General features: G+C 42.9%; 1 protein-coding gene across 1 annotated transcript in view; it reads right to left on the reverse strand.

Moving 5' to 3' along the window:
* Positions 1-17,216, reverse strand: part of MED13 (mediator complex subunit 13) — a 99,894-nt gene that overhangs the window by 25,022 nt on the left and 57,656 nt on the right. The window contains exons 7-14 of the mRNA XM_028708479.2: positions 16,990-17,152; positions 14,788-14,898; positions 12,853-13,536; positions 5,022-5,229; positions 4,188-4,254; positions 3,573-3,700; positions 2,459-2,549; positions 948-1,162 (exon numbers count right to left, since the gene is read on the reverse strand). Coding sequence (XP_028564312.2) covers positions 948-1,162; positions 2,459-2,549; positions 3,573-3,700; positions 4,188-4,254; positions 5,022-5,229; positions 12,853-13,536; positions 14,788-14,898; positions 16,990-17,152 — 1,667 coding nt within the window. The remainder of the gene's footprint in view (positions 1-947; positions 1,163-2,458; positions 2,550-3,572; positions 3,701-4,187; positions 4,255-5,021; positions 5,230-12,852; positions 13,537-14,787; positions 14,899-16,989; positions 17,153-17,216) is intronic.

Consider the following 17,216-nt stretch of genomic DNA (forward strand, 5'->3'; position numbering starts at 1 on the left):
GTGGAAACTGCCTTCGTTTAAAACATCCCTCTATAACATTTTACATAAACACAGCTACTTTGATGCTTGGTGCATAGCCAATGCAGAACTAAGAAACTATACACATATGTCAGCAAGGTGCAAAAATTGTACCAGATTGGATTATTTATTAAGCACAGAAGGCCTTATCTCTCAGCTTCTTAATATCTTAGACCATGCCCCCGTTATCACCAGAATACAATGAAGAATATTCAAACCTAAACCTTTCTAATGTAAATTAGACCCCTGGATATAAACTTTTTTTTTCTATTGAGAAACTCCTTAAAGAGATTCCTGATTTTTTAAAAGATTAATTATATAGGAGAACAGACAACATGGAACCCCTTAGCTTTAGCATTGAAAGCAGATGATGATGTAAAGGTTTTGAATTATTTGGGGGGAAAGCATCTTATCAATATGTCTGCAGATGATGAACATATTCCTTTCTGATCCTGAAATCTAATTACCTGCTGTTATGCACCAACTTGCTACAAATGGCAAAATATCTGGGTTCACTGTTAACTTCACCAAATCTGAGCTGATGTGTATACACACCCTGCCAAACCTACAACTTCATTGGCACAAAACAAGTGGACTGAAACTCTGTATACACCTAAGAATCTATCTAAACTAGGAAAAATACTTTTACTTTCCTGATAGAAGATTTAACAACTAAGCTCAAAAAATGGTCAAAGTTAACATTCTCACTGGTCGTTCTGTAAGACATGGTATCCCTTTATCAACTTTAGGAGACACTTTCTTTGGTTCCCTTTCTTGGAATGTCTAAAACTACAGACATCAGCTGCTATTTTTCTGTACAACTGTACAACTACTAAGCCCTGTTTTCTTTGTATGGGTATGTTTTGTTACCTGAAATTAAGAATATATTAAATAATAGCAATAACAGTAATAAAGACAACTTAACGTACCTTTATTTCTGAGGGTTTGGGGCTACAGAATCCCTCATCTACTTCAATCCTGAACTGAACGCCAGCAGTAGCGCCATTTCCTTCTAAGACAGTCCCTCCAGGCGTGGTGTCCATGCTGCCATATTCCTTGTTGTTCATATTCATGGGAGAAAACCCCATAATGTGTTGCTCCAAGGATGGTGGTGTTGGGTACATTTTATGAAGATCTGCAGTGCCTGGTTTAGATTTAAAAGGATTTTGAGAGAGAGAAAGAGAGAGATGTTGGGATGCTCACACATCACAGCTACTCTCATTTATCGCAAGTTTATCGTGTCTTCAAATGCTTGCCTGCAGCACATTCCCAAACTACACCATTAGCGATAAAAATGTACACTCCATTAATATTTCCCTTGCTAGTGTTCTCTTTCCTTGTGCCCCAATCCCCAAACTGGGACTGTGAACTCTAGTGTGGGAAGTTCCCATGTGATTCATCCTACCTGTTTGGTGTAAGCTTGGCCCTTCAAAATATATTGCATGAAGTGGTCTCCCAAGTAGGTAGTTTACATACAAGGGTACAGAATTGCGGGGAGGGGGGGATATCTGTGCAGCAGGAACAGAAGACCAAGAGATGCGAAAGATAGCTGTAGGTGCATCATAGGTAAAGATACAACCCAACATGTGTGTGACTCACTATCAACAAGCAGCCAGTGGGGCGAAATGAGCATAGGAAGATGGACAGTTATCAACCAACATCTGAAATGTGATACTTGTTTTCTGGAGTGAGCTAGGCACACCCAGCTTCTACCAAGTTTGAATTCCACAACAGTAAATTTTATAGAGATTTTCAACAACCCAAGACAGCCAAACTGCTTCCCCACTGGCTTCTGAATGTTACTATTTTACAATTTTGTTACAGAATGCAAATAAATGTCTTGAACTGGTCTTTGACCGTAATAATTTTTTTTTTTAAAGCATTTCTATGTTACTTGTGCTTGCTAACTGTTGTAGCAGCAGCAGCAGTAGCAGCAGCAGCAGCCACACAATAAAAAAAGGCTAGTTTGTGAAGTAGTACACTCAGACATGTCAATTTGAACTAACTGGGGCTAAGAATAGGGCAGGGAGTGGGGAACCTTTTTTGGCCCAGCAGGCCAGATCTTTCTCTCTCCCTACCATGTGGACAGACTTGGACGCACCTGCCTGCCAATCATCTGATATCATGATGTCATAAGGTAATTTGACTGGTGGGTAGTCTTGCCCAACTATCAAAGTTGGCCAGGGAGGCAGTGAGAGATGGAGAGCAGATTCTCTGCAGGGAAATCTCCTGTGTACCTGAACCAAGCAGGATTAAACTCCCTGGGCATTTGCCAACATGTCAGGAGTTCAATCCTGTTTTCTGGAGGGATCAACTGCACAAGCAACCAATCCCGCCACATCCCAAATATGACAACAGGCATGGGCGGCTAGCCAGAAGTTCCCCCAAAGTATGTGTGTTTGGGGGGGCATGGAAGGAGAGGAAAAAGAAAGCAGCTTACTTATGCATGACAAAGGGTCCAAGTTTCCTGCTTTTGACTCTTTGCAGTTGGATTTGTCATCTGCTCCATTCAGCATTCTTTTAGATCCAGGCTAGGGAGGGAAGAGGAATAAAAGAAACTGACTCCACAGCTATCGCTGGATAAAATAAGGTCTTGCACAGCTTCATCAATAGCAATGACTTTGCAACTTTAGAAACCGTGCCATGTCATGGGTAAATTCAGAAACAGGCAGGAGTTTCAAAAGCAGCTTATATTGGATGTGCCCTGTGATTCAAAGCAGGCAAAAAGCTCACAATGCCTGCTCAAGCCCTTGGGTGTGCCTAAATTACCTCTTAGGGTGCCAGCCATTTTAGTTCACTTTTCCAGAAAATGTATATGCGAATCAACTTTAAACATCCAAATCAGAGCACCAGACAATAACAACAAAGTTGACAAATTTAAAAACCAAATAGCCAAGTAAATAAACAGAATCTGCTTCAAATCATGCTGCAGGATAAACATTATTTGCAGAGTTAAAAAGAGGGGGATTTGAGTTAAAATTTCAACATAGCCTCTGAAATTTGAGGAAATGTTGCACACAGAAACAAACATTGCACTTGTTTAGAAGACTTTCCTACGCAACTCTGGGCCCCATATCATCCAGGCAATGGATCATCTAAGCAAGCTGTTTCCGTCAGCAGCCTCACTGACCTCACTTAGGAGGCTGATAAAGATGAAGTGTGAAGCAAGAGCCCATTTGCACAATGCACGTCTGTCATTCAGCAACTCTCGGCTAAGACTTATTATGCAAACTGCCTCCTTCAATCTATACTATTTGAGCAGTTCCCTTACTAAGGTACTGACTCTGCTTCAGCTGCTTTGCACATTCAAGTCAACAAATAACCCAAAAACGCACAACTCACTTTACAGACAACAGTTATAGGGCAAGGCTTAAGATTATACAAACAGATCCAGTTCAATTGGAGAGTTATCAGAATGGCTCAGAAACTGCAAATAGGAAAACTGGTTCATTTTTTTCTTGTTTTTAGTTCTACACTGCCTTCGCTGTCATGTGGTGTTTCTTGACCCCCACTACAATATGAAGCTATGAAACATATCTTATCAAGCCACTTACTGTTAGCTCATCTTCATCAGAGTTGAAGAGATTGTCAAGGTCAGTGTAAGAGACAACCAGGTCATTTTCATGAAACAAACTAGTTGACGCCGTGCGATTGTGAGGGGGAATACGCTGGGCATCTATTGCTGAAAGGAGAGAGATCAAAGGCTCACCAATGGACTCTGTTCTAGCAGTTTAGACGATATAGTTTAATTACAGAACCTACTATCAAATAGAGGGACGCGGGTGGCGCTGTGGGTTAAACCACAGAGCCTAAGACTTGCCAATCAGAAGGTCAGCGGTTCGAATGCCCGCAACGGGGTGAGCTTCCATTGCTCAGTCCCTGCTCCTGCCCACCTAGCAGTTCGAAAGCACAAAGTGCAAGCAGATAAATAGGTACCACTCCGGCGGGAAGGTAAACGGCATTTCCGTGCGCTGCTCCGGTTCGCCAGAAGTGGCTTAGTCATGCCTCCCTCGGCCAATAAAGTGAGATGAGCGCTGCAACCCCAGAGTCGTTTGCGACTGGACCTAAGGTCAGGGGTCCCTTTACCTTTAGCATCAAATAAACCAATGCATACTTGTTCTATCCAGTTTTTAAAACAAACAGCATGTGTTTCAAAACAGCAGTGTTACCTTGTTTGACAGAGGGGCTAAAAAGTGACATCGCATCCTCTCCAACATTAGGTGTCCCATCTTCAGCCTGCAAACAACAAAAGGGGGCAGCAGGTCGCATGAGTATGTGACTGCACCACATGAGTTATTTAACATATAAAGCTGCCTTATACAGAGTCAGGCAGTTGCCTTTCAGATACAAGAGTAATAGTTGTCCCTTCTGCCTGGTATTGCCTACTCTCACAGGCACTTGCTCTCTGGCAAAGTTCTTCCCCATCACTTGCTACCAGAGCCAGTGAGGTGTAGTGGTTAAGAGCGGTAGGCTCGCAATCTGGGGAACTGGGTTCGCATCTCCACTCCTCCACATGCAGCTGCTGGGTGACCTTGGGCCAGTCACACTTCTCTGAAGTCTCTCAGCCCCACTCACCTCACAGAGTGTTTGTTGTGGGGGAGGAAGGGAAAGGAGAATGTTAGCCGCTTTGAGACTCCTTCGGGTAGTGATAAAGCGGGATATCAAATCCAAACTCCTCTTCTTCTTCCCTATGCCCTATCATTTATCATAAACAGGTGACCGTGTGACATGGGGCAAGGCACCGAGACTGCTTCTTGAGAAACACAAGGACACACATGGATGCTTTAGCTGAGATTTCTGCAATGGAGGGGTTGGACTAGATGACCCTCGGGGTACCTTCCAACTCTACAATTCTATTACTCTGTGATCCCTTTGGGGCTACAGATCTAGTTGCAAGGCTCTACATCCTCTTGACTCATGTGTGCTCCTCACTTACTGTTTCTGCATATGCTCCTGGTCCCTCATTCCCTGGTGCTGGGCTTCACCCAGACCTTTTCACTCACCTTGTGCTTTTTCCCAGCTTCTCGCTCGCTGTTCTGCCTGTCCTTTTTATCAGGAAAAGGGAATTCTTCATCTCCATCAACAAATGCATACGGATCCATTTCAGGTTCCTGGTCAGCTACTATTGCTGCTAGATACTGGTTCTTACTCTGGTACTGCTGCACCAATTCATCAGAGACTTTTAAAGGTTTTCTACATTGCACCATTAACCTGTACACAGGAAAAAGACGGGGTTACAATGAATAGAAACCATATGCCAAAACCCTTCTAGTGATTAAAACCTTTAATCGCTTCTCAAATTGTAACCCATCTTTCCTCCAATGTGCTCAAGCCAGCATTTATTACCCTGGGAGAGGTGGGCTGGTCAGCACAGTTCAACTAATACAAAGATCACCCAGTGAGTTTCATGGCTGTGCAGGGAGCTCAGCTGTCTGCTGTCCAAGTCTAACACATTTAAGCACCATACCTTACAAGTTCACCCCCAACACCACACACATAGTGGAATCCTGCACACACAAAATTATAAATTTCACTAGAGTCCCAAAACTACTCTAGACAACAGTGGATTTCTTCTTCCTGAGTTTTTCATATGAGTTATTATCAATTTGGTATTTTAAAAGTCTTTATGTCCATTCCTAATTAGTACATGGCTTATGTCAGCTCTTCTTTCCCAGCACTTTACAATGAGGTCTTTAAAAAGGACAGCACTATTCACATCTCAGCTTTTGCTGATGTTTATCAGTATCAAACCAATTAGCACTTCAGTAAGTGCCATACTGGTACAGTACAGTTTATTATTACTATCATTATTATTATTTTCTTACATGCCTTTCACCACAAGGTCCCTGGGTGAGTTTGAACAACATAAAAATACAGTATTAAAATCAGTTAAAATAATATAAAATCATGTCAGGGAACTGACATCAGAGCGAGAAGCGGAGGCAGGGCTCCCAAACGATGCTGGAGAGGGGAGCAGCAGGGGGGAAGGAATTCAGTGTAACACCAATAGGGAAGAGAGGGAGATGGAGGAATTGGTGACAGAGCTCCCAGACCCTTCACCCAAATCTAGTGGAGAGAGCGCTGGCACGCCCCTGCCTTCCCCTCACTTGCGCAGACGCGTTCCGCGCAGGGAATTTAGGAGGAGACTTGGGGTCAAACAGCTTTTATGTTGGAAGAGGTTTAAGAGACGCCCACTGACGGATTCTGCAAGTGACTAACAGGTCACGGAGGGAGAGCTCTGACCCCAAGCATGGTTGGGCAAGCAACTAACTAAACCGAAGGCAATTTACGCACAAGTAACCCCTCACAACCATTACAATCAGATACATGACTGAAGAGCCTTTAGCTCACAAAAGCTTATGCCATAATTTTATTCTGGACATTATTCCAGGAGGGATTTCTTCTCTTAAAATTCATATTTTGCTAATGAATGAAGCAAAAACCACTTCTCTCACTGCCCAGAGTTCACATTATTCTCTGCAATGAAAGCCTTTTGTGCACCAAGACCGGAGAAATATGCTTCATGGGAACATACAGCAGTACAGTTGTAGATAATGGATGGTTTAGACTAGAGCAGGGGAGAGAGACTGTGGTATCCTGGGGGACCACTGACCAGCTTCTACTAGATCAGCTGGGACTCTCTGCAAAGTTTGCAGGAGTTAGGGAAACTTGATCTGATCTAGCAAGGCAGTTATGAAGATCAGACCTAGATTTATTAGCTTCAGTTAGCTGGCTGCATCAGGTGTCTTCAGATCATGCACTGGGACCATGCCTTAACTGTGATCGTCTCCATTCAATCTATTCAATCTCCTTAGGGTTTAAAATGCACAGGCAGGCCTCCATGTGCAGAAGAGACTCTCTGCTTCAGACTGTCATCCTCAAACTCATGAAGAGTTTCATTCTGTAGAGCTGAACTGAGTTCAGTGGACCACCAAAGCTTCATTCAGGTGGTTCAAGGCAAGCCCGCATTAAATATTCATTTTATTTTTTAACTGTGTTTTTACTGCTGTTTTTATTTTGTATGCTTTATGTTTCTGTGTTGCAATTTGAGTTATATGGAGTACAAATTGGAATGCAATAAAATACAATGTAACAAACAAAGGAAACTGTAAAAAATACAATTTAAAATATAGAGTATCTATCACAGCACATTGCAATTGTTATAACCGATGGAAAAACAGCTAAGTGGCCTGCCAAGACAACCAGCAAATTTCAAGTGGTCAGAGGGAGGACGGAGTTCGGGAAGCACTTGTGTAAGTGATTCCACGGCAATGGGGCAGGTCTTGGCAGCACATCTTCAGTTTTTTACATGGGAGGAGCTTGAGCAGCTGAATGGGGTTTCATAAAATTTAAACACAGCAAGTTAAGTCAACCCATACTTGGGTTAAACATTTGCAATCTGAATAATAACCAGTGGTATCCACATTAGCAAACCTTTTTTTTTTTTTTTAAGGCTCAAAGTTTTGAAGTCGCTCATAGCCAGTAAGACCACTGGAAGGCTATTCAGACAAAGAAGCTTTACATTAGGTAGTTCAGTTAAGCCATAACTGGCTAATGCAGGCATCTAGCAGGCTAATAATAATTTTAAAAAGCGCTGTTGCTTTATGAAAGCACTTGCAAGACTCTTATACGAAGTGGTCTCTGAATTGAAAGGCTGCCAGCAGATTGAGCTGGAACCCAAGGTCTAATACATGGGTCAGCACCCGGGGGGCCCTGGCCAGATCTTCTCCTAAGAGCTGCAAACCAGGTCCTCCCATTGCAGAACGAGAGGCAAAGGAGGTGTGGAGGGAAAGGCACCGGGTCAGCTGACCCAACCTGCACACCAGAACAAGAGGAGGATGGTTGAAGTGATGGCCCATCGCCTCCCCTGCCACCTCAAAGTGGCCCTCCAGAAAAGCAAGCTGCTGAGCAAGAGCTTAAAAAGAACCAGAGGATTCTCTGCAAACTAAGCCTGTTTCTCATGGTGGTGGTAACCCTCTGTCTGGGCTGCAGGTGGGGGCCTCCATGAGTGAATGCTCCTCTTTACTCAGTCATGCAAGCCCCCACCTGCAGACTTGCAATGCTACAGCAGACAAAGGTTTACCACTACTGTGAGAACTAGGCCACAGGCACGTTAAAAAAGATAAAGAACCTCAAGCCCAGGAAGTGAAAATAAGAACACACTTTTCGGTGCTTTACACATCCTCAAACTACTGTAGTAGATGAAAATATAATCAATCTGTTTCAAGCATGACCATTCGGTGCATGCTCTTCCCAGGCCTCAAGTAACTTGAGAATAACTTTGCACAGTGGATTTTCCAACCAACAGGAGCTTCGGACTGCCCTCCCTGGCCACAGAGACACATTTGACCAAGTCCTGTAGTAGGTCTTTTCCTAAACCGCCTCTCAGGTGGGCAACGAACTGGCTGCAACTGAGCTGGCATTTCTATCTGGAAGCAGCTGGGATGCTCTCATGACCCTTGGCAACACCACACACCAGCGATTTCAATACTTTTTACCTTCCCATGTCAAGTTGTTTGCTGCTGCAGGGATGTTGGCCTTCACTGTTATTCTAGATATTTATATCCTGAATCTTTGCCCCAAATAGAGACAGCCAAGGTGGCTTACATTTAAAAAAAAAGTCTATGAACACTGGAATTTGCAACAGTAAAAAAATACTTAACGGCTGCAGATAACACGACTTCACAGTGGAGAGGAGAAAAACCAATATCTAATTCAAATAAGCAGTACGTCAAAGGCCTGCTGGCTCAGAACCATCAGCTTCAAGCAAACTGCTACCAGGAGGGAACAAAATGGATTTCCCAAGGCAGGGTGTTCTACAACCTAGGTGAGGCAACAGACAAGGTCCTGTCATATGTATTCCCACCAACTGTACTTCAGGGAGCAGTGAGACATGAAACATCTTCTGCCCAGACAGGAATATAGGATATACCAAAAACAGACCATTGGCCCATCTCTAGCTCAGCACTGCCTATATATATATAGTTAGGCAGTGACTCTTCTAGGTCTCCAACAGGAGCTTTCCCCAGTCCTACTTGGACACCAGGGATCAAACCTGGAACCTTCTGCATGCAAGGCAGATGGCCTACCACTGAGGTATGGCTCTTCCCCTGATCTGAACTGTGTGGAAGGCTCATAAGGTAGGAGGCAATTCTTTCGATATCCTGATCCTAAGCCATTTCTTGTGCAGAGATCAGGCCACAGAATATACTCAAGAGGGAAAGAACAGTAACAGACAATTTTACTGATCTTCTCATTCATGAACAACTAAACAAAGTTCCTCGGAACACCATTTGTAAGGCACTATTCAGATTTGTTTCTATTTTTAAAAACTATCTTGTCCAGAAGCAAAACAACTTTTTGGAAAGACGACAGCACAGGAAACCTGCTGACAGCATTGTTTTGTTAAATTGGCACCTGCCTTCAGCATAAGCTCACAAACTAAACCAAAATGAGATCGAAAAGGAAATGCATGTTTCCTTACCCTTGAACAAGAGCAAAAGAACAGCTGAATATTATTCAGAGTTTGAAAATGTTACCAAGCAGCTAACAGCTGATGCACAAAGGATGAGCGACAGTTGCAAGCAGCACACTCAGCTTTTACAAAACTGTAGAGCTTATTGGTTTGTGTGGGACTTTTTGTTTTATTACATATTTTGTGTTTTTTATCTTGCATTTTTATGTTGGGTACCGCCTTGAGATCTATGGATTAAGGGATGTATACAAATTTAATAAATAAAAAATAATGAGAAGCTTACTAATATTTCCTCTACCAATATGGAGGGGGAAAGGAACTATTAAGTGTTGGTGGGCTGCTTCCAGTCTCAAGATAAATTCAATGAACATATTTTCAAACTTCTAGTTCTAGATTTAAATGCCCACTTAAATCCAACAATTACAGGTGGGCTCTGTCTTTGTTTTCATTAGCTCATTCAGAGACAATCCAGCTTTGTGCCCCTTTCATCTCCCTCTATTTTCATGTCTCAACAGCAGCTGTACACATCTCCTATGATTGTCTTAGAATACTTCAGACACACGAGTTGCAAGTTCCTAATGCCAGGATTATTTCAGGAACATAACAGCTCTTTTGAGATTCAGCAGTAATCAAGGACAATTAAGTTCACTGTTGGTTAGCAAGGAGGATGAATTACAAAAAAGGTTGCTATGAAGCCTTTGCACAATGGAAAAACAAAAAAAGAAAGAAAGAAAGAAATGATCCCCTTCTAGACATACAGGAACCAGAATACGACCCCTCAAAACACTCCCCCTACTGCCACTTAACTAGCACTCATAGGATGTTGAGCAGTGATGTTTACAAGTATACAACTAAGATGTTTTAAGCACATACTTGAAAACTTCAAAAGTGTGGACAAACATGAGTTGATAAGCACGTGTCTCATGCAGATAAACTCATTACTGTGCCAAGTTTCAGTAGGTAGCTATAGCCAATGTACTTTTAGGGATAAACCCAAGGTTTGCTGCCACGTTTTATGTGACAAAGCCTAGCACAGGGGTAGGCAACCGAAGGCCAGTGGGCTGGATGCGGCCCAATCGCCTTCTAAATCCGGCCCGCGGATGGTCCAGGAATCAGCATGCTTTTACATGAGTAGAATGTGTCCTTTTATTTAAAATGCATCTCTGGGTTATTTGTGGGGCCTGCCTGGTGTTTTTACATGAGTAGAATGTGTGCTTTTATTTAAAATGCATGTCTGGGTTATTTGTGGGGTATAGGAATTCGTTCATATTTTTTTTCAAAATACAGTCTGGCCCCCCCACAAGGTCTGAGGGACGGTGGACTGGCCGACAGCTGAAAAAGGTTGCTGACCCCTGGCCTAGCATCTGCTGAACTGAGCCCCCCGAAAGGAGCACATGCTGCACAGCACTTGCCATTTCCCCCTTCACTGCCCCAAAAACTGTGTGTCAAGACTCAGAGAGAGAAAAAGATGTAAACATTCACCCTCTGGCCCACTGGCAAAGACTACTTACCCTTATATAGCAGCGCCAGTTGTCATTTCAGTTGCCCCCACCAGAACCATAAGCTGCTGCACTGATTAAGAGAAGCAGGAGGAACCCCAGTGGCACAAAAATCACTCAACGGACAAGTGAGGACTTCTGAATTTCTGGGTACCAGGTCACAGCTTTGTAAGGGAGGCCCATGTTCAATGGAGACTTTGGGATTTATGAGAAAGCCTTTCTATGGCACCACTGCCTCATTTAAGAATGTTTATAAAGAAGCAAGCCCTCATTAAGCATACATGAGGTGAGAAGGGAGTCAAAAAGTGACAAGAGATAAGGGCAAGTGAAAGGTGCCATCTTTGCACAGGCCACAGAACTCTGGTTCCAACTGTGAAAGGTAATAAGTGGAGACACTGAGCAACTGCCCTGTGAACAGGGGCTAGAGGAGAGCCAAACAAAGACACCAGAACAGCACAGAACCATTCCTCCTGCAACCCAACCCCATTCAAAAATGATTCCTCACACAGACACTTTTTAAAAGCAGCTTTGAAAGCTGGTCTTTCAAAGCCAAGTCTTAAGACTGCAGCCCCTCCCCATCCCCTTCTTTTCCCACTCCCCTTTCCAGGTTCCATTTCTGTGATTAGTTTCTATTACAAGTCAATTAAGGAGCCATTTCTATCATTTCAAACTCAAGTTAGCTGCCCTGAGCACACAGGATAGGACAAGATATAAATCTTGCTGATACTCTGATATCAAAGAAAACACTCTCCAACAGATCCAACAGACATGGGGCAAGAGATAAGTGAGAAAGCTCAAAAAGAAGTTAACTTCAGTCATGTTCCCTTTAAAAATCAGAGGACATGATTTCCCTTTTCATTCCACAGATTCCAATGTATTGCAGAGTTAGTTACAAGCTTAGAAGCTGGGAAACCCACAAAGGGATTTTGCTTTTGACTGAAGTGAAAACAAAAATCTAGAATGGAAACTATGATAAATCATCTAGCTGAAACAGAGCTTTTTATTCATAACACATAAAGGAGATTCATTAGCCACAGAGAACAAGGGAAACAAAGGCAGACCAATTCAAATATTTTGTGGTTTTAAGTCCACAGCATAAGCTGCATTTTAAAACTGGTATTTCATTTATAAATAATAGCTCTTTTAGCAGCGAACACCGAGAGGTATTCAATTAAATGGTAGGTCCACTTTCAAGAATTTGACACACTCCTAGTTACATAGTCCTCTCTGAAGGAAACACAAAAGCTTCCAAATCTTAATAGCATCAGTGGAGTTCTTGGATCAGGTTGGCTCTGTAGCAGACATGGGCTATCACTCAAGTGGCTTTTTATAAAGAGAATAAAAATCTCCAAGCAGGGGAAAACTGCAAAAATTAGTTGAACATATAATTTAAGCCATCTAGCCCAGTATTATCTTTTGACAAGCAGTAACTTCCAAGGTCTCAGATTTCTTTCGCAGCACTTGTTACTTGAGATCCTTTGAACTTGGAAATGCCAGGGAATAAAACCTATGAACTTCTGCATGCAAACCACATACTCCAGCCCCATGCTGTGCCCCCTCCCACCAAATTCAAATGGTACAATCATCCAATCCCTCTAGGATTTGAATACAGGACCTCTCACACTCTGAATGAGAATTTGAATTTTCTAGTACTCATACATATACACAATTGAGTGAATACTTCTGCATTTTGATCCTGGACATTCACAATTAAAATGCCCACAGCAGAACCACAAGTTCCGCTCTTTCTGAACCATGATAATACAAAGGAAAACAAAATTATCTTCTCATAAGAACTAAAAGGTTTTTGGATTAGATGCAAATTCTGCTTTTAGAAGTTAAAATATAAGGTATGCTTACTCTGTAGCTGAAGGTAAGTTGTCTGACCCTGCAAATCCCATAGGGTCATCCTTGAACTTTTCACTTGGGAGCTGTGGTGGCAAGAAATTCACGTCCTTTTTCTTTGGAACCTTGTAATACTTCCACGTGGAATCTGCATCTTCTTCTTCCAAGTTCACCGCTGCACCAACATACATTGTGGGCTCTATAACTTCTGGGAATTGAGCTGGGAAAGTCTGAGACAAGCCCTCTATCCTGTCTTCCATTGTTTTTGAAGGAACTAAAGGATCTGGAGTTGGCATCTGATAGAAATGCTGGCTCTGGGGAGTGGAAGGAGTTTTAGTTGCCCCTTCATCAGCAACATCACACGGGTGAGGACTAAGGGGAGGTGGCTGGGGAGAATTTGCCATTTCAGTGCCATGCATCTGAGGAGTCTTTGCTACATCATTAGTTCTGAGATTTGAAAACCTCACTTGGTTATCGGACGTGGTAATCACAAGCCTCTGATTGGCCGAGTCCGCCTCCATGGCAATGTCATCAGTGATGGAAACACGATGGTGAAATGGGGTCAAAGGACGTTTCTGGGGCTTATCTCCTTTCTCTTGCTTCTCATTTGCCTTGTGCTTTGGAGCTGCTTGCTGTTGCTGGCCCACAGGAGGCACTGGCCCCTGCTGAATTGCAAGCCTTGGCTTGAGACTTTTGTACCTAAAGAGGGGCAGGAGAGAGAATTGGGGTGGGAATCATCTGTACTGTTAACTGCCGGTAGCATTTCACATTTCGGCAACCATTACACAAAAGTGAATCCAGCTTAATATGTTGATACACAGACGTAACACTTGTCCATGATTACTATACTGCTTTGTGGTTTAGCTCAGTGAGTTAAGCCTTACCCTTGCAGCTTACGAACAGGGAGACACCAACTAGTCACCTTAGTAGCAGAGAGCATGAAGAGGTGGCAAAGCCGCCTTAACCACAGTTTTCTCAGTGCACACACGCGATGCTTACCCACAGTTAGCGGAAGTCATTGTTTGCAAACCCACTTCCAACTGTGGCTTCCCATCCTGATTTCCATCAGTCCTTAACTGTGGTTTAGGCATTCAGATGCAATGCTTAATAATGGTTAAGCATTATGCTGCCACAGGGGAACACATTCCTCCTACAACTATTGGCAAATGTATATGCCTTAATGAAGCATTTACAACCAAGTAAAAAGAGAGGACAGAGAAGGAGGCAGGATAACATATCAAGATGCTGCTGCTGTTCCACTTAGACCAGGCATAGGCAAACTCGGCCCTCCAGAAGTTTTTTTTGGACTACAATTCCCATCATCCCTGACCACTGGTCCTGTTAGCTAGGGATGATGGGAGTTGTAGTCCCAAAACATCTGGAGGGCCAAGTTTGCCAATGCCTGACCTAGACTGTCCCCTGGCCCACCTATTAACTGACCTCAGGGAAAGACCCGAAAGAAGGAAAGACAAGCAGGCAGAGAAAACACCAGCTACCTATGCTTGCTCTAGCTGGGCTAGATTTCCTTTGTTTTAAGCATATGGTTTTTAATGTGCCCATTGCATTTTATCTAAGGACTTGCCATCAAAAAGGCGGCTACAAATCCACTAAATCAGTCGTCTTCAACTCTTTTAGACCCAGGACCCACCTTTAATCCAAATCTGCATTTGGAGAACAATTTCTTTCTATCTTTTTACCATATATTTGTATGGCGGTAGTGCTGTTGTGCCTCATCTTAGTTCAAAACCCTGTTAGTGGATCCCAGCTCATCAGTTAAACACCAATGCACTAAATAAAATAAAGTTCCAAAGAGCCTATACACCTAGTCTGTTAGCTTACCGTATTGACCAACATGTTACCTTCTTACTGTTTTATAATTTTTATAAAATGGATCCTGAAAGATTCCTGCATAGTTTTACACACTACAACTGAATGTTCTGCAAACTTTACCTTGAGCAAGTGCAATTTGTCCTCTGCGTGGCTTCAACAAACTCCCAAAATGACATTTTGTCAACTGTCTCATCTTCGCATACGCCATTTGATGTAGCAGAATACTTCCTCCTGCATTGCATTTGGGAGAGAAATTATTCTTTTAAGTGAACTGATGAAAATTGTGGAGAAAACATGAATCTGTGGTGGATCATATAATTACTGAATCTATACACTTTCCTGGTTCACCTGTGTCTAGAAAGAATCATATTGGACAAGCTGGATTTTTCTCTCTTTGAAGCTGATGTTGTACCACAAATGACTAACAGGTATGTGTTTTGCCAGGCAGTAAAATATCTTTCAAGTTAGTACCTTTTGTGGACTTACAACGTGTGTGTGTGTGTGTGTGTGTGTGTGTGTGTGTGTGTGTGTACACATACATACACAGATGAAAACTTTCAGGAAAACGCAGATAACATTTACCATATCAATCCAACGTAGTAGAGTCATACCTTGGGTTACAGACACTTCAGGTTGCGCGATTTTGGATTGCACACCGCGCCGAACCCGGAAGTACCGGAACAGATTACTTCCGGGTTTCGGCGCTTGCACATGCACAGAAGCGCTAAATCACGCTTTGCGCATAAGTGCTGAATCACGACCCGAACGTGCGCAGATGCGGCACTGCAGGTTGCGAACGTTCCTGCTGCACAGATCACGTTCGCAACCCGAGCACCCACTATACTGTATTTAAACTGCTACAATTAAGAGGGCCATTTCTGTATCTATCTATAAAATTATGATTCACGTGAAGTTTCCCTCCCTCTCATCTAAGTCTCACACAAATGAGGTTGACTGGCAACTGGTTCAGGATTTACAAAAAAGAAAGAAAAAAGAAGGAGCTTTTTACACTATGCATAACGAACTTAAGAAATTCAGTGCCACAAGATGTGTGGCAATACCCACAACTTTGTGCAATATTAGATTAGCACAAAGGGGGTAGGCCTATTAGCAACCGTTAGCCCACAGCAGCTAAATGGAGTCTCCCACACTGAAAGGCAATCTGCTTCTGACTTCTAGATAAGGAGGGGCAACCACTACCATAAGACCTTCCTTGTGCGTACCCCAAAGCATCTGGGTGGCCAATGCTGGAAACCAAAATGCTGGTCCAAATTCCAGCAAGGGAATGGCTAAATGCAGCTTAACTGCACCACCTAGAACTAGGAATCTCAACAGAGTAATGGCTCCTTCCACAGGTCCCCACACCGTGTGTGCAGGTTTGCTGCTGCTCCAGATACAAAGAAAACAGCCTTCATTACAGGCCATTATCTTCCTCCCTCCCTTTCCCAAGAGCCTGCCAGTTCTCATTAAAGAGTGATTTATCTGCCCACTAAATACACCCTGTTATCTGCTTGGCATTTGATGTTGACTTTTGTATATTGTTTTGTCTTTGTTTGTTGCTCAAGCTTTAATAAAAATAGCTTTAAAAAATAAAATAAAACAAAAACCTAAATACACCACCTGTTCTGTCTTTCCTATTGCTCCCACTTGCTGCCTAGTCTTCCCAAACTAACCCCCAAGCTAGGACACAGAGTCCAATTCCAGCAGACAAACCTGGCAGCATGGAGGGGGAAAGCAAGGAAATATTCTTTCTTAGTGCCTTGATCAAATATTATTCCTAAAAATGCTGGAATAAATTAATTTATCCAGAGTGTGCCTGCTATTTGGAGAAGGAAATTAAGGAGATAGGCTGGGCAAAGATAGATTCAGGGTAAAAGATTAGTTGCCTGGACAGAGAGTTTCCAAACATGTTGCTGCCCAGGGCCTAAGTAGTTTCTTACTAGTGAGTAGCAAGTCGACACACTTTCTTCCAGGATAGAAGGGTAAAGGAAGTATAGGTTAGGGAACATACATTAGTTCCTCTGGGATGGGAGGTGGCACTTTCTTGGGTCATAGCCAAGGGAGAGATGGGAAGGGAGAGAAAGCTGGCCAATACAGCAATCGATAAAAGTGTTTTACACATCCCCATCCATCTCCTTTACATGCCTCTGATGTCTTCAGACTTGGGTGAGCAACAAATTAAAAACACTAAAATGTACCAAGCAATTAAGGAACATGTGCAGCTTTGGTTGAACTCATTTGAAAGCTACTGTGTTCCACTTTTAAGTACAGATTTTACAATGTCTCCATATGAACACATGCACACATAAACATCATACATACTTGGTCAGCGCTCTGTTCATATTGCATTCTTGCCAGACTCTGTCAACCACTTGATTGGCCAGCTTCCGAGGGATTTTGCCCCCATGGTGACTAATGCTTTCGGAGCTGAATATGTCAGAAATAGAAGGGAGCTTCACCCACTTCTGGGCTGAACGAGTATCAACTGAAGAGAAAGAGGGATGGCAACACAAGAGTTAATTAGACGGTTAAACCTTATCCATTGTATC

This window comes from Podarcis muralis, chromosome 15 (assembly GCF_964188315.1).
Source record: "Podarcis muralis chromosome 15, rPodMur119.hap1.1, whole genome shotgun sequence".
Taxonomy (NCBI): domain Eukaryota; kingdom Metazoa; phylum Chordata; class Lepidosauria; order Squamata; family Lacertidae; genus Podarcis; species Podarcis muralis.